Here is a 23,923-nt window from a genome sequence, read left to right on the forward strand (position 1 = left end):
GGTTGAATTTGCGTGGAGATTTGCATCCCTAAAATACCCACCTGTTTACAGTTAAAAGCAACAACCAATCATCTGTAAGGTCAAACACAGCAATTACAGCTGCATGCAAACCTCCAGGAAACAGGAATGCTTCCTCTGCCACAACCCCCACCTTATGCAATAACAACAGTGCTGCTTATCAAGATACTGAAATCCATCCAAGGTGATGATAATAACAGGAATTACATGTCTGCATTCCTAGCAAATAACTAGAACAGGCAAGGTGGACTTAAAAGATGAAAGGAGGGAAAACTGGGGAAAACCAAGTAAATTTATTCTTTGCAGACACAAAGGCAGTAATAAATATTCAATCATTCCTAATATCAACACAATCCCTTGTACTTTTGGTTTTTATTTTTCTTCCCCTTTCTCGTTCCTGGTTATCCTGTCTGGGACAAGGCTTTCTCCACGCAGCAGAACATTCCTTATGCACAATTAAAGCAAAGCTCACCAGTCAGGCCTCACTCAGTCTCACCTTAAACCACTCAGAGTAAGGCATGAAGACAGCAGGGCCCTCCAGAGCAGCCTGACGAGCGATCAGGAAGGCAGTGATCATATTTTCCATGTCATAATTCCCAAAGGCCTTTAGCAGGAGATGGCTCAGTAGATCTAGGAACATAAAACAATAACCTCACGCTTTGCTCCTGACAACAGTGCTGTATATTCTGCAGTAAATGAAGACAAATATCTGTGATAAAACATGAACCAGGACATGCATTGCAGCCTGGAGGACCCCTGGGGTTTGATTTTATTTTTTTATGCACTTTTGACTGTCAAACACACTTGGATTCCCTGCAGGGAGTCCAGCACTGGGATAATTAGTAAGGAATTCTCACAAACAAGCTCTGCTAGCAAAGGTGAGCTAGAACCAAGGTTCAGTAATCACTATGCCAATTAATGATGAAGGTAATTATCAAACCACCACCCTGGGCTGTACACAGAGTTTGAGAAGTGGCAGGCACGAGGCATTCCCATCACCAGACATGGGAAGTGTGAGTGGAAAAGCAGCTGTCCTGTCCTGCTGCTCTTTTCCATGCAGAACAGCAGAGAGCCCCTGTCTGACAACAGTGCTGTATATTCTGCAGTAAATGAAGACAAATATCTGTGATAAAACATGAACCAGGACATGCATTGCAGCCTGGAGGACCCCTGGGGTTTGATTTTATTTTTTTATGCACTTTTGACTGTCAAACACACTTGGATTCCCTGCAGGGAGTCCAGCACTGGGATAATTAGTAAGGAATTCTCACAAACAAGCTCTGCTAGCAAAGGTGAGCTAGAACCAAGGTTCAGTAATCACGATGCCAATTAATGATGAAGGTAATTATCAAACCACCACCCTGGGCTGTACACAGAGTTTGAGAAGTGGCAGGTACGAGGTATTCCCATCACCACGGACATGGGAAGTGTGAGTGGAAAAGCTGACTGCCCTGTGCCCACCCAGCACACGCCAGGCTGGCAGTGCCCACCTACCCTTGAAGAGCTGCTCAGCCTCAGCCTGGCACACCACCAGCGTGGACACACAGGACAGCACGTGCTGCCAGTTCACCTCGTGGGTCTCCAGGACTTGCTGCAGCTGGCAGATGGATTCCTTCACACTGAATGCCACCAACAGCTGGAGGGGTGATGGCAATTGCTGTTAGCTAGGACATACAGCCACGAGAAAGAGGGGAATGCACACAAGATTGACAGGCTTCTCTGTGACTTCTGCAAGCTGCCCTGCAGCTTTTGGATCAGCTTCCCAGGCCCAAATATCAGCCTGGACTGGAACCAGCACCAGCAACAATAAACAGTAAAATTCCCATTCTTTCAGAACTCATGTCTTGCTCTGTACCAGTGAAAATTCACATCTCCAATCAGCATCTTTGTTCTCATTAACTGCTTTGCACCAGCAAAAACCTCTGTTGTTCCTTTCCTTCATGCTTCCTCCTCCCAGAGCTTCTGGCATTTGGTTTGGATTCTGCAACTGGATAATGTTGCACTAATTTCCAGTAATCTGATTTCAGGTTTTCCAGTGGACACAAGCCCAACACAACACAGTTCTCTGAGTGGCACCAGGCAGACGTACCTTGCGATACAGAGCCGTGAGCAGGGGAGAAGTCCTGGTGAAGCTCCACTCCTTCTGCATCTGGATGGCATCAGACACTGCACCCACAGAAACAAAACTTCAGCAGCAGGTTTTACAACACACCCAAAACACACAGGTTTCCCTTTAAAAACTGCCCAGTGGAGTTCTGTCTCCCATCAGTCTTTGGAACAAGGACTGGGCCATTCCACTGTGGCACTGTCACCCCAGAGCTGTTTTTGTGATCCCACCTGCATAGGCTGACAAGGCACATGCACAGAGAATCAGCAAGGAATCAGCTTTTCCCTCATTAACCTCTTTCATCTGGGAGCCAGCATTGACACAGCTCTCCCACACAACAGACAAGCAGCTCCAGATCACAGCTCCTGGGGACTTTACAGCAGATTTCATAGCTCAAACATATTTCTTCCTAAAAACATCAAGCTTCACAATCACTGATCTGGCATTAGAACCTTCCTGCCCAAAATTTTCTCCCGAACTATGACCCTCAGATGACATTTTTTGCCTGATTTGGCACACTGCTTAAGCAGCTCCTTACAGACCCCAGGAAGGAGCTGAGAAGCCTGGAGGCTGCTGTGGCTCTGGCTCCTCCAGGCTGGGCCCCACTCAGTGTGGGACAGAGCTCTGGACACACCTGGAGACACCTGGAGACCCCCATCCCTGCCCATTCCCACCTTTCAGCACGGGGTTGTAGGTGAGAACCTCGGTGAGGGTGTGTCTGAAAAACTGCCTCAAGGAATCCGGGTGAGCCACGCTTCCATAGAGGGACACGTTGAACACATTGAGCCTGCAAAGGACAAGGAGACACCAGAAAGTGTCAGCCAGGTGATCAGCCAGGCACTGATAAAATGTGATCTACCACTGCTGATGCGATAGGAACAACCAGGTGCAGCTTAGGGGGAATTTTTATTTTTTATGCTACATCCATCTTCTCAAATTGCCACAAATATACACTTTTTGGTATGTATTAAAAAAAAACCACCCCAAAACAATGAATGGGTTACTCAACACTGTGTAGCCATCAGATTTACAAATGTGAGTCTCAGGGGTATCCCTGCACAGGGCTGAAGGTGACATGTACAAAGCAGTTAAATAAAACAAGCTTGGAATTGGAGATGATTTCACCTTCCAGGTGTTTCTGCCCAGGAGCACTGAGGAAAGTTGATGGGGAATTTCTGGCATGACAAGAGGGAGCTCCAGGGTTGGCTCCAGCACTGCCAGAATCCACTTTCCTACCTGGCCCTTTTTTACAAGCACTTTTGTCTGCACATATTTTATTAGAGGAGAATACCAAGCACAAATAGCACTGGAAGAGGTGGAGGGGTGTGTAAATAAGTAAAAAACACCCCCACAGCAGTGCTCCTATTTCAGTAAGAAGTGCAACAGTGGATAAAAACCTCCTCCTGACACTGTTTGGAACGTTCCTTACCAGAACCTCACAGCTTGCACCATGGAAACATCTTCCTGCTTCTCTTTACCAACAGCATCAAGCACCCCTGGAGCCCAAAACACACAAAAACCCAATGAGAAAAGAACTGTGACACAAACCCCACAGGGGAATTAACAGGAATGAGCAATCTGTGCCCCTTTACAAAGGTGACCCCGCTAGGGAAAAGTGCAGAAACCACTCAGCAGTGCTAAATTCTTACCAGATTTTCTCCAAAGTGACACAGAGACTCAGAAACTATTACCACTGACCTTGAACCAATTAAGAAACACTCCCAAGAACATGCTAATAATGAGCCATCTAAAGACGCATGTAAACCAGTATTTCATTCCCAAAGCCAGCCCTAATGCTTGTGTGAGTGCGAGCACCGTGAAGCCTGGCTGCAGGCAGGGATCTGCACAAGCTGAATTAGGCACCCTGCAAACCTCGGTGCAGACAAAAGGGCAGGCTGGGGGAGGACCACGAGTTTGTAAAGTGCCATTTGCACGGCAGGAATTCCTTCAGAAGCTCGAGGTGCCCCAAAAGGACGGGCAGAGATGGAACAGGCTGGCAAGCTTGCGCAGCGCGTTGTCTTGACGATGCTCAGCCCACACCTCTCTGAGCCCACGGACTGGGAAAGCCTCTGCTTTGCAGCCTGCTGCAGCAGCACTTCTGCTCTGTGCCACCCTGCCTCGAAAACCCTCCTCTTTCAACTCTTAAAGGAGCTTGGTTTGTGTATTCAAATGGCTTCGTTAAGAAAAAAGCCCTGCAAAGAAAATGTACTGAGCAGGGGCAGCGAACCAGACATCCCTCACATGCCAAAACAGCTTTAGGATGTAACAGCCTCTTCTCCTGCTGAGGAATACTTTAAGGTTAAGTAGGGGAGAATAAAGCAAAGGAGATAAACTCAGCTTATCTTCAGGCACAGCAGTTCAACACTGCCAGATCATTACAGTGAGCACATTGCTCCCTTGCTACTCCCAGCCTGTCCTTCTCCTCCTGTGAAGGTCCCCAGTAATAGGAAATTTTTTTACATTAAAAATCCTAATGGTCTCCAAAGATTAACGAAGTGGGACCCCTCAGACATGACCCAAAAGTATGGGCTAATAAAATATCTTACATAAACCTCCTGTAATGCATTTTGCAGGCACGCAGGCTGCGCAAACGGGAAGGGCAAATGAAGAGCAGGATGCAGACTCCTGTCTAACTGCCAACAGCCTGCTCCTCCTCCTCCTCCAAAATCACTACTCCTCTGCTGAGAAGGGCTGGTTTTCGACTGTTAAAGGGCCACCTGAGATGGGATTCATGCATATTAAATAATAAAGCATTTCTCTTGCAGCTTTCCCTTTTTAGAAGGGCTCACTGAGGCATCTCAGCGTACAGACAGCGCTCCCTGCCAGAGCTGGGGCAAGGCATGGGGCTGGCAGTGCCCACGGGGATGGAGGGGAGGTGCCTGGGGTCACCTTACAGCCCAGAGAAAGCAGCAGCCTCTGCAGCAGCACGGAGCAGGAAAGGTGCCAGCGAGGAGAGCTCGAAGCAGCGCTGTCACCAAGGAGACAGCAGCGACAGCGGCTGCACCGTCAGGCGACACCAGCCGGGGCTGTGGCACACGGGGGCAGCTACAGCATCTCCCCGTGAGGATCAGCCGTGACACGGGACACAAATATCCCCCGTGTGAGTGTGTTTAGCCTTCCTGCAGCAGGATTTGCTGGTAGATCAGGCGCTGCTGCGCTGAGCCCTCAGCGGAGGCGCCGGGGCAGCTCAGGCCAGGGCAGGCACGGTGCTGCTCTTTAAAGACTACACACCTACACCAGATGTCTTGGCTCAGCATAAAAATAGAGGTTTCAGAAAACAGTGGCCTGCAAATCCAAAGGGTGAGTCAGCAGACTGTCAACTCCAAGTTTAATTTACTAGGCAGAAAAAAAGAGATCTAAGCAGCAAAGCTGATCCTGGCCTGACCTCTGTGCTCCACCTGCTCCCAAGCAAACCTGTTAAAAATCAGGAAAGCGGGTCAGGTATCTATATGATGCTACAGATGGGAGCAGAAAAAAAAAAGTAGCATAAAAGGCAAAAAATTATCTGCAGTGTCTGGAGACATTTCAGGAGAACGACAAGGAAAGCAGAGGCAAATAAAATCAGTGACATAAATATTATGCACAACAGCACAGACAAAGCAGCCAGGCAAAGGATTTCTCCTTAGGGATTCAGCAGTGAGCAAGGAACAGAAGTCTTGGAAACAGCAGTGGCTGCACAAAGCTGGGATCACAGCAATACTTACATGCCAGCATTCTCTGTAAGACAGCACGGCAGATCTGTTCAAAATTGACAAATTAATGGATTTAGAGTTTTAAAGGGCTGCACTTCAGTGCAGAAAAAGTAAATTGACTCAAAGAGTTTTGTCCCTCTTAAAGCTTCACTTTGACCTTAGGCTCTGAAACAGAACAGATAAAATAGACAGAAGGGCAGCACTTTCCAACCTTACAGCATTCCATGTCTCACATTCAAATGCAACACCCAAGCAATCCAGGTGAAAGGAAGTTAAAAAACCCCTTGATGTGCCACCTTGGAGCAATTCTCCATACAAAAAGTCTCAGTTCTGGTTTCACCATTTCCCCCACTCCAGCACCTGTACCACCCCCTCTCCTTGCAGCTCCAAGCCCCGAATTATTTGTACCCAGCAAGAGCTAGAGATCAATGGAATTGCTTTATTAAAGCAGCATTTGCAGCCAGGTTCATTTTGTCCTTACGTAGGCAACCTTCTGGAGTTCCACCTTCCTTCCCAGCTCCGAAGCCTGCTCGAAGCCATTCTGAAGAAACACGATGGCAAAGTCTGCAAACCAAGAAGGAGGGGGTGTTCCAGCATCCCCTCTGCACACAGGTCACCTGCTCCTTCCCCTCCCACCTCTGGAAAGCCTCCACTCAGAGCAATCACTGACTGTCCTGGAGTAGAATTATTCCCAGGAAAAAGAACCCAGAACTTCAAGGATTAGAAAGTCTAAAGAATTTGCAGTTATGCTCCACGACCTCTGCAGGACTCAGAGGGGCTGCACTTGATCAGTTTCATGGTCCACACTCAGATACTGGAGGGATTTTTTCTTAATTAAACTAAGAAAATAAATAATACAAAATGGACAGGTGGGAAATGGAACTCTGAAATATTTCTGGCCCAAAATCTCTCTGGGACTTTGCAGAGTGTCACAGTGCCAGTGCATCACCCCTGAACCACGCCCCTCACAATTACACTTTCTTGAGTTACCATAACTCCAAGGCATGGAAAAATTCAAACCAATCATTTTTTGAAGGGAGAAAATTTGCTAAATTTGCCAAACATATAAAAAAAATATATTCCCCAGAGAAATGAGGTAAGGAAACACAAAGTGAGGCCTGTGCTCTTCCACCTCTGAGGTTCTGCCCTGCACCCAGCCCAGGGCCTTGCCTGAGAGAATTCTCTGTGCCAGCTCCGTGTCCCCACAGGAGATGTCCCCAGCCTGCTCACAGAGGCCACAGAGGCTGCTGCAGAGCCACTCCACTGCTGCTGGGCCTGCTGGGCTCCTGCAACACAAAATCACCTTCAGTTCAACCCCTCCTGCTTTCTGCAAGGCTGGGCACTCTGCCCTAAATGTGCCACTTCGTTTATTCAATTTGCACCAGCACATTTGCTTTACAAACGGTTGCTTTTTATATTATTTGCTTTATAAAAAGGTCCCACAACACACACATGCAAAGGAAAAATGTGGGTGAAATTGTGCATCCAGGTATTTCCTCATCCCTGACGTGAAAGTTTCCATTGAGAAACCTCTGCTAGAAGAATTTCAGTTCCAATTTCTAAGACACTCAGATAAAAAGGCTTCAAAAAAGAAATTAAATCCTCAATCTACGGCTTTGATTCCCTTAAATTGCTTTCATTGGGAACAGAAAAGTGAACCAATATCAGAAGCCTAGAAAATCACTGGGACACAATGAGGAGACAACCTGAACCTCACAAACGGGCGAGTTGTTAGCTCTGTTCATGGAATAATCCTTCAAAGGGACCTTAATGTTCATCTTGTTTCACCCCCTGCTTAGGCAGGGACACCTTTCACTAGAGCAGGCTGCTGCAAGCCCTGCCCAGCTTGGTCTTGGACACTTGTTAGGAGGCAAAAAAACAAAAAACCAAAATTCTTAGCCTAATTCTTATCATAATTCAAAATTCTTATCCTAATTCTGTGGAGATTAACTCTGCCAGACCAGAGAAGTGTAATATTTTGTGAAGATGGAAGCACCCACCTTCTGCAGAGCAAGACTTTTTCTCAAGTCCAGTTGGTGCCAAGGAGCCACTGCACTAAACTGGGCTAATTAGCCCAGAGTAACCCCCCAAGCCCAGAGCAGCTCCTAAATCCTGCTCATCTGCTCCCTTGCCAGCACCTGACCGTGCCCTCAGCCCAGAATCCTCATGACTAATCCCTGATTATGTTTAATAGGCTTCAGGAGATCAGCTACCTCTGCAGCCCCCCAGAGCCCTGCTCACCTCTCCAGCAGCTCTGCCAGGCCCACGATGTCACTGCTGTGCAGCTGCCACACGGCCTCCAGCACCGGGGGCTCCTGAGGAGATGTCACCAGCAGGTCACAGCCTGCCCTGGGTGCTTAACATTTGGCTGTTGCACATGATGCATGAGGAATAAAGCTGAATTCTGTTTATTCCAACCATCCAGCAGTTGTTAAAATTTAAAATTGACAATGCAGGAAATACCTGGTGATTAAATGTTATATTTCCTAGGAATTTTATGTGGTTTAGAGATGTAGACATATCAGAACTTTAAATTTTTGTGGACAAGTAATGAATATATTCATCTTTCCCCTCTGGAATAATGTTGATTCTGCAGATTTAAAGGAGCAGGGATATCCCAGGAAACAGGTAACAAGACTGAGTTTCAGGTTTTGCTAATGCAGATCCACATCCAGATTAGAGAATTGTCTTTTAGTCTATAAACTGTTTATTAGTCCCTGTGGAACAAGGTTGCCACTCTCAAGTCCGTGTCCCAACAGAGCTGGGATTGCAGGACACTACAGGGAGAGACTCTGCAATCATCCAGGCAGAAAGGCTGATGGACACAAAGGAAAAATGAACAAAAATCTGCACCAGGGATCACTCCTGTGTGGGTCAGCTTGCTGCCCTGTAACATCCCTTAGAGAACAGCACGTCCAGGGGAGCCCTGAGCCAGCAAAACTGCACTGCAGGGTGCACCTGGCAGGGGAAAGGTGCAGCAGCAGCAGCTTCTGATCATTCCAGGCAGAACCAACACCTCCACAAAACCTTCCCACCCTGAGAAGGAAGAGGCATTTGGGAGCCTTGGGGACAGGGCAAAGCCAAAGCCCCAGGAGCTTTCTGCCGTGAGCAGCAGCTGCCCTCACACCCTGACCCCAAACTCACCCACACACTTTGTCTTCACAGCCTAATTCTCACTGTAACACCCTCAGTTACAGTCACCTCTCCCTTATCCCCATGTCTGCCCCAGGACCAGGAGATCCTAATCAGCCTGTGAAACACACAGGTTCTATTTTCAGCTCAGCAGAGGATATCTGAGACCAGAGCAGGGCCCTTCATCTGGGCAGATCAGCCTTTCCTCCTTCCCCATGGGAGCAGTGAGGAATCAGAACCCTCCCACTCACAAAAAGCCCTTGACTCCACTCACAGCACCCCTTGTCTCCACAAAATACACCCAAATGAAACCAAGACATCCCATTTGTCAGGCAGCACAAGCTGTTATCTGCTAGCTGGTTTCTTTCTCTGTGACCTCACTTTGTCTTATCACCATTCCCAGGTAAACAAAGCGGAGAGCCAGGATGCCAAAGACACTTGGAATATTGCTGGCAAAGCATGTGAAGGGCTCTGGGACTGTCACCCCACATTCAGCTGGGAGTTCCTGCACTGGACCCCAAAACCAGCACCTGATCACCACAGAGCTGTCAATGATCTTTTGCAGCAGTTTCCAATAATTCAAATAATTCCAAACCTCGACTGAGTTGAAAAAGCAAATCCCACTGCAGAGACAAGGAAGTTCCCACTGAACTTGCCCTAAAATAAAGAGAACAACCAAAAAAATCCCACCGTGTGTAATTCAGCTCATGCTTTTGGAAGGTCAGGAAAACCAGCCATTCTCAGGAATGCAGGGATGCCACATCCCATGGATGAACCCTCATGGTGTGTAACACCACAGTGTTTCTCCATGAGCTCTCACCTTCATTTTCCACATTTCCTGGCAGAAGAGGGAGCGACAGAACATGTTGTTTGCCAGCAAACCCTTCACAGTCTGAAGCAAGCAGGTCAGCCTCTTCTGGCATCACCCCGGAAATGAAGCAGAAATAATTCCCTTTGTGAACAACACACTCTCAGAAAAGCAATCTGTTGTTTTGCCCTGTTTGCTGCTTTTTAAAGGGTCAAATGATGGAGGGAATTCAGGGGAAAGGACTAAACTTCTCTTCTTATTTATCTTGTACTTCTGCAAGCAAATCAAACACCTCAGTGAATAACTGCTGGTGTTTGGGGCTTAATCAGAGCAGATAAACTGGGCTTAAAGTGAAACCTAACAGTGCTGTTTTGTTGCTAAATTGAAGATGAAGCTTTCAACCCTTACTCTCTGGTCAGAGTTCAGCAGTGGGACTCCTGAGGGGCTGGCACAATCCTGGCAGATCCTCTCCACGTTGGCCACGGCATTTTTGGCTGCCAAGGTCGCTGTGGGCACACCCAGTTTTGAGGCCTGCTCCTGCAGAACAGACACTAAACAAAACAGCAGAGCACAAGACTCTCATCACCAGGCAAGCAAGAAACAAGAGCAGAACAAAGAAAAAAAAAGTAGAACTGGGGTTGCACATAAAGGCAAAGATTCAGCATTGAGGAAGGGTTCTTCCCCACATCTGGCCTGGTAGATGCTCACCTAGAAATGACTCTGGTGACACTCCCTGGTGCTCTGCCCCATCCTGCACACCTGGCTTGGCTGAATCTCCCACCTGGAAACCAAACAAAACCTTAAAACTCTCAGATGCCTGTCACACACGTTTACAAACCTATCCCTGCACTGCTGGAGCAACTGAAGGGAAATTAACGCCAAGCTCCCACGTGGGAAAAGCACAGATTTCACCTTACAAGAGATGTGTGTTTAGTTACTGTCAGCTTAGGCACAAAAAGGAGATACAGGTCAAAGTTCCTCATCCCCAGGGACCAAACAGCTCAGCAGCAGCACCAGGAACAGAATTTTTATAATCCTTATCTTTTGTGAAGCCATGTGGCCATAAATATTTGATGAAACATGTTCAAATGTTGGATCATTTTCTAGTTAAATCCCCTTTTACTTTTTATAAAGGGAAATATTCTCTAGAGAAAGACAGATCCTGAACTATGGGAGATATTTGCATTATCTGTTGTAACTGTAAAATCAGTGTGTGAGGAGAGGGAGAATGAAGCTAAATCACAACAGTGGCTCAAGATAAGGCTGCCATGAGGACAGCCACGTCAGCCAGACGTGGTTGGTAATTCAGAGAAAAGCCAGGTCTCTTCTGAATTGTCTTCTCTAGATTCACAAGAAGCCAGTTCTGACTCGAAGGAAAACATGCTGGATTTCTCTTTGTCCCAAACCCAAACCATGCTTAACCATTTTTAGTCTGTAAAACATTGATGCAGAAGGGCTAACAATCCCATTTCTGCAACACAGAGCTTCCAGCTCCATCTTTACTCCTGCGCTGTTGGCTTTTCTCCCCACCCACCATGGAACACTGTGCTCCTGGGACATGGACTCCACAGGCGGTGGCACCCATGCCCAGCTGGGCTCTGCCGCTGCCCCAGCCGGGCCAGGAGCCCCTGAACTGCCCCGTTCCTACCTCCAGGAGGAGGTCAGCCAGGTTCTGGTGCTGGTCCAGCAGCCGCAGAGCCGCTCCCTGGAGCTCCGCTCCGCTCCCGAAGGGGCTTCTCCTCTTCCTGGCTCTCCCTGCTGAGAAGTTTGGGTTCAATGAGCAGCGTGGGCCCGGGGCACCCCAAAACCACCTCCTGCTCCTGCTGCTGAGGGTGAGGGCACAGCGGGGTGTGAGGAAAACACACGGGGCTGTGAGGGCAGGGAGAGGGAATGTACGAGGGCAGATGTGTACCGGGACACGGCGGCTTTGAGGGCAGGGAGAGGGAATGTACGAGGGCAGATGTGTACTGGGACATGGGGGACGTGAGGGCAGGGACTGGGGGGTGTACCAGGCCAGATGTTGTGTCCCGGGGCACGGCGGCTTTGAGGGCAAGGAAAGGGAATCTACGAGGGCAGATGTGTCCCGGGGCACGGGGGCCATGAGGGCAGGGACTGGGAGGTGTACGAGGGCAGATGTGTGCCGGGGCACGGGGGCCATGAGGGCAGGGACTGGGGGGTGTACCAGGCCAGATGTTGTGTCCCGGGGCGCGGCGGCTTTGAGGAAAGCAGAGCGGGGTGCATGAAGCGGGACACGGGGGCAGTGGGAGGGGTGTGTGCAGGGAGAGAGAAGGGGTGTACGAAGGCAGAGGGGGGACATTCACGCCCCCCCGTCCCCTGCGCTGTCCCCGGGCCCGCCTCAGCCCACACGTACCGAGCAGGTCCCGCCAGCTCCTGCCGCCCGCGCCCGCCATCGCGGGCCGTCCTTCCCGCCGCGCCAGCTCGCGCCGCCATTGGCTGCCGCCGGCCGAGCCCGCCTCGCCCATTGGCTGGAAGGGAGCAGAGGCCGTGCCGCGCCCACACCGCCGCCTCTTCCCATTGGTTGGAAGCGCGGCGTGGCCCCGCCCCCTGCCGCCCTCTCTGAGGTGAATGAGGCGGGCGCTGCCATATTGGGAAGGGCGGCGGGAGCGGGACACGGCGGGCGTGGGGAAACACGGGCGGTGGGCACGGTGAGGGACCCGCTCCGCCCGGCTGTGGAGCGTGTGGGCACGGTGAGGGACCCGCTCCGCCCGGCTGTGGAGCGTGTGGGCACGGTGAGGGACCCGCTCCGCCCGGCTGTGGAGCGTGTGGGCACGGTGAGGGACCCGCTCCGCCCCGCGGTGGGGCGTGTGGGCACGGTGGGGAGCTCCGATCCTGCCGGTTCTGAGCCGTGAGGATGCTGCTGACCCCGATCCCACGCAGGGAATGGGACAAGATCGGCTGGAATTCCCAAAGAGATGAATCACCAGCGTTGCTGGGAGAATTAATAATGGGATTGCGGAATGGTTTGGATTGGAAGGGAGTGGCTTGTGCTGCAAGGGACCTTAAAGCTCATTTCATCCCACCCCTGCCATGGCAGGGACACATCCCACTGTCCCAGGTGCTCCCAGCCCTGTCCAGCCTGGCCTTGGGCACTGCCAGGGATCCAGGGGCAGCCACAGCTGCTCTGGGCACCTGTGCCAGGGCCTGCCCCCCCTCACAGCCAGGAATTCCTTCCCAATATCCCATCCATCCCTGCCCTCTGGCAATGGGAAGCCATTCTCGTTGTCCTGGCACTCCATCCCTTGTCCAAAACCCCTCTCCCTCTTTTTCCTCAGATCTCTTTAGGTCCTGAGTGGCCACAAAGTTTCACAGAGCAGAATTCCCAGAGGGATTTTTCCCTCGGATCTCATCCTTTCTGACGATGAGCCGCTGCTCTTGGCCACCATGTGAGCAAGCAGTGGTGATTCCCTGTGGAAAGATGAAGTCCCCGGGGTGTGTTCAGCACCAGGAAGCAGCTCCTGCTGGGCTGGCCGTGGATGGTTTATTGCAGCGCTGGGTGTGAGTCAGCAGCACATGATGCCAGGAGCTGGGAGAACTTCCCAGCAGTGCCGGCAGATCCTGCACGGATCCAGCATGGGCAGTGCCATGGGATGCCACCCAGTCTAGGAACCCTGGCCAGGTCACTTTCCCGAGTCACCTTAACCCCCAATGCCATCTGCAAGCTTGTGTCAGCCCCAGATTTTGGGATCCCCCATCATGACTGGCCCCAGCGTGCATCTGACTGGGAGCTCAGCTCTCCAGAGTGCTCCCAGAGTTCATTCCCAGCGTCCCCAAGGGTGTTCCCAAGGTCCTTGCAACGCCTTCAGGGTCTTCAGGGAGTTTCCAAGGGTGACCTTAAGGTCCTCATGGTGTCCCCAGGGTGTCCCTGAGGTGCCAAAGGTGTTTAAAATGCCTCTAGGGTGGTCACAAATGTCCCCGAGGTGTCTCTCAGTGTCCCCCCTCAAACTCTGGCCATATCCGAGGCCAGCACACAGCAGGAGCAGACTGCCCAGAAAAATGCTCCCTCCTTCCATGTTCCCAGTTTATTGCAGCATGGAGGGAAAGCAGGAGAGGCACATCCACCCCACAGGTGCTCTGTGTGCACATCCCAGGTTCCTGTGGCTTTGTAAGGATTTTTTTTTTTTTTTCATATGAGAGCTGAGACCCACGGGGATGGATTATCCACAAGGAAACAGGGGCACAGCCCTGCTGCAGGCGGCTGGGAAAGGGCTCTGCCTGCTCTCCATCCCAGCTCCCCACCTTATCCTGCTTCCACACTGCAGGAGCCAGGAATTCCAACCCTCCCATAGCGCTCCGACACCATTTCCCAAGCACTTCATCTTTCTTTTCCCCCTATTTCTTTTGGCTTTGATTCTATTTCCCTCTTCCACACACACGCTTGGCTTCTGTTTGAGTTTTCCACGCCGGTAGCTTTTAATTACACAACGATTCAGTATTAATTACAGATTTACCCAAAGCAAAGGGCTCCGTGCTTTATCATGCAAATGCCTTCCCATGAATCCTGCAGGGCGGCTTTTCCTTCAAACGCCGCACGTCCTCCCGCTCCCATCCCCGACGGTGCCGCCCCGGCTGTGTCCGGAGGCGCTGGAAAGCTGGCACGGCACGGCACGGCACGGCACGGCTTTGTTGCCGGCTCCAAAGCGGCTGATTCCAGGGAAAAGCGGGCATCCTAGCCTCTCAATCCAGGGCCAGGAGCCGCTCCGGGCGCTGCAGCCGGGCAGGATCCCGCGCGGATCGGGCTGGAGATGCAGCTGGCACCGCGCTCCTCACTCCCTGCTGCACGGTGCCACCCACCCACGGCGCATTTGAGCGTTCCCGGAGAGGCACGGACACCTTGGATCGCCCGCATCCCTTCTGCCCTTTCTCAAAGCCCTGGGCACCACGCAGGGCTGTGTTTCCCAGTATCCCAGCTCCATCACCTCAGTTTCTTTCCCGAAGGTGGAGCTGGCAGTGTTCATGTTCTCTGGGATGGGCGCTGAAGGGCTTTTCTGCCCCATCCCAGGCTCTCTGACAGACATCTCCAGGCCTGGAGCAGCTCTTTGGCCGTGTGGCAGCTCTGTCCCTGTCCCAGCCCTGCCAGCACAGCTCTGGGATTGATCCCAGTTTGTGCTCATTGGTTAATGGAGCTGAGCCAGGGTTTTATTCTCCTTCCATCATGGAAATGGGAAGCTCATCATGACGAGAGTGTTCATTTGCTCCCTCTGACCTTTCCCATGCACTGGTTGTCCTTTCTGCTCTGTCAGGACAATCCTGCCCTCCCTGTGTGTCTGAAGGGACCAGCTGGTGCCCAAAGGTGATCCTGCTCTCGTGTCAGACTTCCCCAGTGGCTGTGGGATGCCAACCCCACACCATATTCCCATGGGGCATTGTCTCCCTAGAGACTGCAGCTCATCCTGGCACCTTCACCCAGCTCCTGCTGCTCCTGGCCGTGCCCAAACCACGCTCTGGCACCCGAAGCTCTTGTCCTTCCCTCCAGGAAGTTCTCCTGTCCCAGCCTGCCCCCTTCCCTGTGCCGGCTCCTCATCCCAGCCGAGTGCCCCAGGGCTCCCCCAGCACCCCACAAGGCAGGTACCTTGTGTCAGGAGTCCCCGGGGGCACCGGCATCCTGTGCTCCTGCCCTGATTCCTGCTCACCAGGTGACCCTGGTGCCAAGGCCATGGTGTCCCTGCACGTGCTGCCCCACACATGGCACGTGGGCTCAATGGGGACGAGCCAGGGCTAGGGTTGAGCCACGCTCCAGGGCCACCCTGCTCCTCCTGGGGCACAGGGGGGTCTCGTGTCCCTCGGGGTGTCACCCAGCACTGCTCTGCACCCGTGGGCACTGCCCCCATCACATGTCCCACAATCCGTGCCCTGTGCCCTGCTGTGTGCCCTGATCCCTGCACCCTGCACCCAGCTAGCCCAGTGCGGCCGCTCCCTGCTCCCAGCCCTGCAGCCTGGGCCGGCCGAGCTGTGCCGTGCCGTGCCACACCGTGCTGAGCTGTGCCGTGCCGTGCCACACCGTGCTGAGCAGTGCCGTGCTGTGCCACACCGTGCTGAGCTGTGCAGTGCCGTGCCACACCGTGCCGAGCAGTGCCGTGCCGTGCCACACCGTGCTGAGCAGTGCCGTGCCGGGCCACACCGTGCTGAGCTGTGCTGTGCCATGCCACACTGTGCTGAGCAGTGCCGTGCCGTGCCACACCGTGCTGAGCTGTGCCGTGCCGTGCCACACCGTGCTGAGCAGTGCCGTGCCGTGCCACACCGTGCTGAGCTGTGCTGTGCCGTGCCGTGCCATTGGTACCGAGCTGTTCTGTGCTGTTCTGAGCTATGCCGTGCCGAGCTGTGCCGTGCCGTGCCATGCTATCGGTACCGAGCTGTTCTGTGCTATTCTGAGCTATGCCGTGCCGAGCTGTGCCATGGCACTGAGCTCTGATGTGCCCTGCTGAGCCATGCGGAGCCAAGCTGTGCCGTGCCATGCCAAGCTGTGCCATTCTGAGCCACACCCTACTGTACCATGCCACACACTGCTGCCCCATCCCATTCTGTCCCAAGCTGGGCCAAACAACACCGAGCCATGTCACACCGTACCGAGCCGTGCTGTAACGTTCCGCCCCACACCATGCCATACCGTGCCATGCCAGGCCGTACCGAGCTCACCGCGCCGTGCCGTGCCCCGCCGTACCGTACCGTTACTGTACGGTGCCATCCCGAGCCGCCCGGTGCCCCCCGGCGCCACCGCGGCCCCTCCCGGCGGGCGCCTGCGGCGGGGCCGGTGCCGGTGCCGGTACCGGTGTCGGCGCGGGGGGCGGAGCCTCTCTCACAGCCCCGCCCCTCCCATTCCTGGCTCCGCCCCCTCCGCGCGCCCAGCTGTGCTGATGAGGCGTGGGCGTGGCTTTCAGGGGCGTGGCCCCGCGCGGCCCCGCCCCGTCTCCCCCGCCCGGCGCGCCCCGCCCGCGCTCGGCGGTGCGGGATGGGGCGATGGCGCGGGCGGGCGCGGGGCCGCCGCGGGAGCTGTCCCTGGAGGAGGTGCTGAAGTGCTACGAGCAGCCGCTGAACGAGGAGCAGGCCTGGGCGCTCTGCTTCCAGGGCTGCCGCGCCGCCGCCGCCGCCCCCGTCGCCCCCGCGCCGCTCCGCACCGCCGACATCCGCCTCCGCGCCGACGGCTCCCTCCGCCTGCCCGCCCCGCCGCACGGTGAGGGCCGCCGCCGCCGGGGGGGGCGGGAGCGGGCGGTGCCCGTGCGGGGGGGGGACGGGACGGCACCGCCAAGCGGGGCTTACCGGGGTTTACCGGGGCTTACGGGCACCGGGACTTGCTGGGGCTTACCGGGGCGCACCGGGGCACCGGGGCTTACGGGCAGCGGGAGCGGGGCACCAGGGTTTGCCGGTACTGGGAATTATCGGCACCGCGGGAGCGGAGCACCGGGGTTTACCAAGGTTTAGCGGAGCTTACCGGCACCGACACCCGCGACACCGGGACGCACTGGCGCTGGGGCTTACCGGAGCTTACCGACGCTGGGAGCGGGGCACCGGGGCTCACCGGCACCGAAAGCGAGGCACCGGGAGCGGGGCACCGGAGATTACCGGTGCTGGGATCCGGCACCGGGGCTTTCCTGCTCCGGAGCTTAGCAGCACAAGGAACGGGAAACTGGGACTTACCGGCACCAGGGCTAACTAGCACCGGGATCCGGGATATCGGGACTTACCGGCACCGGGGCACCGGGGCTTGCTGGTGCAAGGAGCGAGGCGCTGGGATTTACCCGCACCGGTGCTTGCTGGCACCGGGAGCAGCCTACGGTGCTTACTGGCACCGGGACTTCTCGGCGCCGGGACCCGGGGCACCGGGACTTACCAGCACAAAGAGCGGGGACCTGGGACTTACCGGCACCGGGACTTACCGGCACCGGCAGGGGGTGCTGCAGCGGCGTCGGGGACGCGGAGGGACCGGGGGTATCGGCAGCGGGGGGGCACCCGCAGAGGCCCCGGCGGGGAAGAACCGGTACCGGAGAGGCAGATGGGCCGAAGTGGCACCGGAGAGGGGAAGCCAGGCATCGAGGCACCGGCAGCAGGGGAGAGTGCAGGGGGTCGCCAGAGAGACTGTGAGGACAGGGAAAAGGGTCGGTCCCAGCACCGGGGAGCGGGAAGGTGGCACCGGCAGGGACGAGGGTGAGCCCCAAGCCCCGGCCCTGGCAGGGGGACTGGCACCAGCACTGCCGGTATCGGTGCCAGGGGTGCCCTGGGGTCTGGGGGCGGGGGTGGGCTGGTGACTTGGGGGTCTGGACTGGTGTGGCACTGGTATTGGCAGTGGCGCCAACAAGGTCACTAGCACTGGATGACCCAGGGAGGCTGGAGCCAGGTGTGGGTGTTTTCGCGGTCCTGGCACCCACCACGGGGCTGCAGGACACACAGCAAGGACAGACAGATGGACACATGGACACCCACACGGCACATCCACGGCCCCCGTCACCCCCATCTGCACCGCAGGGGACCTTGTCCCCCACTCCAGGCGCCGGGAGTGGCACACGGGACAGCCCCATCCCTGACCTTTGCCCGCCCAGCCATCCTTCCACAGGTGGCTCGCCCTGCCAGGTATGGCTGTGACGGTTCCGGGTGTCACCGGGCTGGCTGCCAGCAGTGACACCGGGTGGCCGGATGCCACGAGGAGCACTTGGAGCTCGGCCAGCGCCTCCACCTGTCCTGCCCCGCAGCGAGGCCACCGGGGATGGCGCCTGGTGTGGCGGGGTCGCTCTGTGCCCACACTGGGTCACCGTGTGTCCTCGGTGCTGGTGGCTCTGGCTGGAGCAGACGCCGGGGAGCATCAGGTGGCTCCATGCCCAGGGCAGGGACACGCACAGGCATGGCACGTGCCCGTGGCAGCCGGGCATGGCGTGGCCACACCGGCTCCACTGGTCCTGCATGGGATGGCCCCACGCCCTGCCCTGAGCCACCGCAGGGCTGGAGCCGGTGTCACCTGCCAGTGCCACTGTGCCACCTCCTGCTCCTGGGTTGCTTCTGTGCCAACCTGAGCCATCTCCCCAGGGATGAACCAGAGAAGCCTTCACAGTGAAGCCTGGGGCTGGGAGGGCTCCGGGTGCCTCTGGGTGCCACTGCAGGTGGCAGTGCAGCTCTGCCAGGGCACAGGGCTGGATCCGGGCTGGGTGAGCCAGCAGCACCCTCTGGAACCGCTCCAGTCCCCCATCCTATGGGAATTCCCCCCTCAGCTGTGCCCCAGTGACTGGCAGGAGCTGCTGGGACTCACCAGGTGGCATCCCAAGGGCTGGTGCTGCAGTGGGAGCCGGGCACAGTCCAGGACATGGTTTTTTGATGGTTTTTTGATGGCTTGTGTGTGGCACCACGGTAGGGCCAGCACTTGTGCTGCCTTTCCTGTCCATTCCTAGCTTGCACACGGCTGGCACACGACTGGCACATCCTGGTGGCTGCCGCATTGATCAGCTCAGTGCAGAGCTAATGAGGGAAGCGGAGCTGGGAGCCCTGGGGACACTGCAGAGGCCACTTGTGTTCCTTTTCCTGCAGCTGCCAGGAGGGCTCAAGCTGCCCACAAGCGTGTCCTGGGCTCCCCGTGTGTGCCATGCTCCAGCTGTGGCTGCCAGTCCCCACACTGCTGGTGCCTGTGCTGCTGTACCCACACTCCTGGTGCCCACACTGCCGGTGCCCACATCCCACAGGGGTGCAGGGGGCATCTCCTCATGCACACAGAGCTCTCAGCTCCCTCCAGCCCTCGCCGTGAGGGGTACATGGGTCCTTGTGCCCCCTCAATGTGCCCTTTGGGAGGGCTGTGCCAGCACGGTGTGATCGCAGGGCTCAACGTGCAGGGCCCACTGTCCCTTGAAGCCACGCGCTGGGACTGGGAGAGCACAGGATGAGCCAGGGAAGGGGGGAGGAGCAGCAGGGGGTGTGAGCAGCTCAGGGTGGGGGTCCCACGGCTGGAGTGGGTGGGTACCACATCCCTGGGTGATGCGGGGTGGGGTACTCAGCACGGGGCCGTGGGTACCAGTGGTGACTCTGCCCTCCTCCCCCAGACCTGCCCGCGCTGCTGACGCCCTCTGCCGAAGCCCAGGTACGTGGGGGCCGGTGACCTGCCCCGTCTGCCGTCGCAGCCCGCTATGGGCTGGGCACGGCCGCCTGGCCCCCTCACCCGGGGGTCACTGGGACGGGACCCAGCACCAAGGAGGGGCCGGGGACAGCTGGTGCCAGGTAGCCTGCTGTCCCCCGCAGATGGTGCAGTCGCTGGGCTTTGCCGTGTACCGGGCGCTGGACTGGGGACTGGACGAGAACGAGGAGCGGGAGCTGAGCCCGCGCCTGGAGCAGCTCATCGACCTGATGACCAACAGCGACTCGGAGGACAGCGGCTGCGCCACGGCCGACGAGGGCTATGGGGGGCAGGATGAGGAGGAGGAGGGGGGCGAGGGGCCGCCCCGCTCCGTGCGCACCTTCGGCCAGGCCATGCGCTGCTGCGCCGCCCGCCTGGCCGACCCCGCCGGCGCCCCCGCGCACTACCAGGCTGTGTGCCGAGCCCTCTTCGCAGAGACCGTGGAGCTCATGGCCTTCCTCGCCAAGATCCGCGACGCCAAGGAGGTGAGCGAGGGTGCCCGCCGCCACCACGGCCCTGCCCAGGAAACTGCCAGCAGGGACAATGGACTGGGGAGGCTGCGGTGCCCCCTCTGCCCATCCCAGCCAGGGCTGCTGGTGCCGGTGTTTGGCCGTGCAGGCTCTCCCAGACTGCTATGCTGGCTGGGAATCAGGAATTGGGGTGCACCTCAGTGCTGCAGCCCCTTGGCACAGTCCTGGCTGGACCTTCAGCGCCACCAGGACAAGGTGACAGCATCTTGTGCCTCAACAGCTACTGCAGAAGCTGAAGGAGGATGAGGAAGAGGAGGAGCGGCCGGCGGCGGAGCTGGGGAACCTGCGCAACACAGACTGGGTGCGGCAGCGTGGCAGGGCACGGGGGCTGCGCTGGGCAGGGCTGGGTGCTGACCCCGTGTCCGTGTGTCCCCCCAGGCCCGGCTCTGGGTGCAGCTGATGCGGGAGCTGCGGCACGGTGTGAAGCTGAAGAAGGTGCAGGAGAAGCAGTTCAACCCTCTGCCCACCGAGTACCAGCTCACGCCCTTCGAGATGCTCATGCAGGACATCCGCGCCCGCAACTACAAACTCCGCAAGGTCATGGTGAGCGTGGCCACCGTGCCAGCCCCTCACCCTCCATCCTGCCACTCTCCAGCCCAGCACTGACCCCCTGCCCTCCCCAGGTGGATGGAGACATCCCCCCCCGGGTGAAGAAAGATGCCCACGAGCTCATACTGGACTTCATCCGCTCCCGGCCCCCACTGAAGCAGGTGAGTGCCAGCACCGGGCCACCTCCCTGGCATGACAGTGTTGGTGGGTCCCATGAGTGCCATTCCTGAGCCATGGCCACGCCTGGGGTCCCATCCGTGCATCCCACAGGCATCAGAGCGGCGGCTGCGGCCGCTGCCCCAGAAGCAGAGGACGCTCCACGAGAAGATCCTGGAGGAGATCAGGCAGGAGCGGAAGCTCCGGCCCGTGGAGCAGAAAGGTACCGATGTCCCCTCCCCGCTGTGCTGTGTCACCTGTGTGCCCATCCCCACGGCGCTGAGCCTGTCCCTCCGCAGGATACAGCTCCTTGCCCTGCATCCCACACGCCTGCGCCGGCCGCCTGAGCTCCAGCTCCTGCCTCGAGCTGTCCCGGTGCCCGGCCAGCGCCGTGCCTGCGCGCCCACGGCCACGCGTCCTGCTCAAGGCGCCCACCCTGGCCGAGATGGAGGAGATGAACCTCTCCGAGGCAAGGGAGAACCTGCAGAGGTGGGGACGCACGGGGGGTGCCGGCGTGCCCTTGGTGCCACGGTGCCCATGGCCTTGCAGGACGAGGACTCTCCGGCCACGGAGGTGGCGCTGAAGCGGGATCGCTCCTTCTCGGAGCAGGACCTGGCGCAGCTGCAGAGCCAGCTGGGAGGTGACCAGGCTGTGCCCAGGGACCCAGAGCCACTGCAGCCCGAGCCCCGGCCCCGCTCAGGTACTGCCGGGGGTCCCCATGAGCCTGTCTCCAGGGGGTCTGTGCCATGCCTGTCAGCGGTGGTGGCACCAGGCAACACGTCCTTGCCACGGCCTCCCTGTCCCTCCCTGCAGGCTCCGTCCCTGCCAGCTGCCACCCGCTGCCAGATGGCCCAGCACTGCCCCGGGCTGCCCTCGGCGCCGTGGAGGAGAGGCCAGAGGATGGATCCAGCGCTGGCCCTGCCGGCAGCTCCAAGCACCTCTGGCTGGTGGGTTCTGGGGACACCAGCTGGGAGCACTGGGGCTGGGGACACCAGGCAAACATGACCGTGGGCACATGGCAGCCTGGCTCGAGGACACATGGTGGCTGGGTGGGTCCTCGTGCCAGAGATACTCTGCCTCTTCTGGGATGCTCTGCCTGTGCCAGGGGTGCTCTGCCCACGTTCAGAGGCTCTGCCCTGGCACAGGAGTGCTCTGGACCGTGCCCTGTGCCACAGTGCAGTGTGACATGCCCTGCTGTCCCACAGGAGTTCAGCCACCCTGTGGAGAGCCTGGCCCTGACTGTGGAGGAGATGATCAACGTGCGCAGGGTGCTGGTCAAGGCTGAGATGGAGAAGTTCCTGCAGAGCAAGGAGCTCTACAGCAGCCTGCGGAGAGGGAAGGTGGGAATGGGGATGGGGGCTGGACGGACTGGGAGCCACGTGTCCCCACCCTCAGCTCACCCTGCTCTGCCCACAGGTCTGCTGCTGCTGCAGGGCCAAGTTTCCTCTCTTCTCCTGGCCCACGTCGTGTTTCTTCTGCAAGCGGTGAGCACTGTGCCGAACTGTGCCAAGCTGTGCCATGCTGTGCCGTGTCACGGGGCTGGGAGGGCAGCAGCAGGGTCCCCACAATGGGCCCTCTCACCCACCTCTCTCTGTGTCCCCAGGTCTGTCTGTAGCTCCTGCAGTCTAAAGGTAAGGGACAGGCTCTGGGCAGTGCCACTGTGTCCCTGCCCCTCTCCTGCCCCGTCTTCTCCCTGTCCCTGCCCCATCCCACTCCACTCCTGTCCCGCCTTGTCACTGTACCTATCTCTGAGCCATCCCCACGCCTGTGTGCCCTATCCCTATCCCAGCCGTGTCCTATCCCATCCCTGTCCCTGTCGCTGTCCCGCCCTGACTCCCGCATTCCGCAGATGAAGATGCCTTCCAAGAAGCTGGCTCACATCCCCGTCTACGCGCTGGGCTTCGAGAGCCTGCCAGGCTCGCTGCTGCCCAAAGCCCCGCCGCTGCGCCGGAGGGAGCCCTTCCAGTGAGTCCCGAGCCTTCCTCCCGCTCCCCTCCTCCTCCTCCTCCTCCTCCGGCGGGGGCTGACGGGGTTGCCCTGTGCCGCAGCTCGCTGTCGGGGCCGTGCTGGCGCCGGGTGGAGGAGGAATTCCCCCACATCTACGCCCAGGGCTCGGTGCTGCGCGACGTGTGCTCCGACTGCGCCGGCTTCGTGACGGACGTGGTGAGCTCCAGCCGCCGCAGCGTGGCCGTGCTCAACGCCAGCGCCGCGTCCCGGCGCCACGCCAAGGCGCGCTCCCTCTACAGCGACGCGTGGCTCAAGTGACGGTCCCCGCGGGGCTGCCCCGGCACAGCGCCCCGATGTACATATATACATAGGATGGATACACACAGCTTCTATATTTATATACATTATGGACCGAGGGGCAAAAGGAGCCGCTCCCGCTGTCCCTGCCATCATCCCTCTGTGCCACCGGCCCCCGAGGGGATGGATCCTGCTGTGGGACACGCGCAGCCCCCGGGAGGACGGATCCCGCTGCGGGGCAGCTCTTGGGGGATGGATCCTGCTGTGGGACACCCGCAGCCCCTGCGTTCGCCCCCCGGCCCCGCTTCTGTGCCAAGCCCTGGCTGTGCCGGGGTGCCCGGTGCCCTGGGCTGGCATGGCTGTTCTGTACGTCCCCTCCATAATAAACCGCTGGGCTGCCCTGGGGCCGCGTGGCTGCTCCTGAGTGGACGGGGAGCGGGGTGAAGGGTGCTGCGGGCTGTGAGGGGACCGGGGATGGGGACACTCCGTTTCAGCGTGCGCATCTCCCACCGCCATCCCTCCTCCCCGCGGGGCTGTGCCCACCCGTGACCCCGCACAGCACCGCGGGAACACCCCGCTCCC

At 57.4% G+C, this 23,923-nt stretch overlaps 2 protein-coding genes across 2 annotated transcripts in view; one reads left to right on the forward strand and one right to left on the reverse strand.

Moving 5' to 3' along the window:
• FANCA (FA complementation group A) overlaps window positions 1-12,168 on the reverse strand; it is a 33,693-nt gene extending 21,525 nt beyond the window's left edge. Inside the window, exons 1-14 of the mRNA XM_041400885.1 lie at window positions 12,129-12,168; window positions 11,406-11,515; window positions 10,466-10,538; window positions 10,166-10,308; window positions 9,770-9,865; window positions 8,059-8,132; window positions 6,988-7,103; window positions 6,299-6,381; window positions 5,830-5,863; window positions 3,555-3,621; window positions 2,800-2,912; window positions 2,108-2,184; window positions 1,513-1,654; window positions 515-648 (exon numbers count right to left, since the gene is read on the reverse strand). Of these exons, the coding sequence (XP_041256819.1) occupies window positions 515-648; window positions 1,513-1,654; window positions 2,108-2,184; window positions 2,800-2,912; window positions 3,555-3,621; window positions 5,830-5,863; window positions 6,299-6,381; window positions 6,988-7,103; window positions 8,059-8,132; window positions 9,770-9,865; window positions 10,166-10,308; window positions 10,466-10,538; window positions 11,406-11,515; window positions 12,129-12,168 (1,302 nt within the window). The remainder of the gene's footprint in view (window positions 1-514; window positions 649-1,512; window positions 1,655-2,107; window positions 2,185-2,799; window positions 2,913-3,554; window positions 3,622-5,829; window positions 5,864-6,298; window positions 6,382-6,987; window positions 7,104-8,058; window positions 8,133-9,769; window positions 9,866-10,165; window positions 10,309-10,465; window positions 10,539-11,405; window positions 11,516-12,128) is intronic.
• A 7,819-nt stretch (window positions 12,169-19,987) lies between these two features.
• Window positions 19,988-23,362, forward strand: SPIRE2 (spire type actin nucleation factor 2). Its single transcript, XM_041400799.1, has 13 exons — window positions 19,988-20,347; window positions 20,613-20,693; window positions 20,771-20,935; window positions 21,016-21,102; window positions 21,212-21,320; window positions 21,397-21,566; window positions 21,647-21,797; window positions 21,911-22,044; window positions 22,303-22,437; window positions 22,514-22,581; window positions 22,701-22,728; window positions 22,947-23,062; window positions 23,146-23,362. Exons 1-13 carry the CDS (start codon window positions 19,988-19,990, stop codon window positions 23,360-23,362), a joined length of 1,821 nt encoding a protein of 606 aa, XP_041256733.1.
• The last annotated feature ends 561 nt before the right edge of the window (window positions 23,363-23,923 follow it).

This window comes from Onychostruthus taczanowskii, unplaced genomic scaffold (assembly GCF_017590055.1).
Source record: "Onychostruthus taczanowskii isolate IOZ18803 unplaced genomic scaffold, ASM1759005v1 scaffold18, whole genome shotgun sequence".
Taxonomy (NCBI): Eukaryota; Metazoa; Chordata; class Aves; order Passeriformes; family Passeridae; genus Onychostruthus; species Onychostruthus taczanowskii.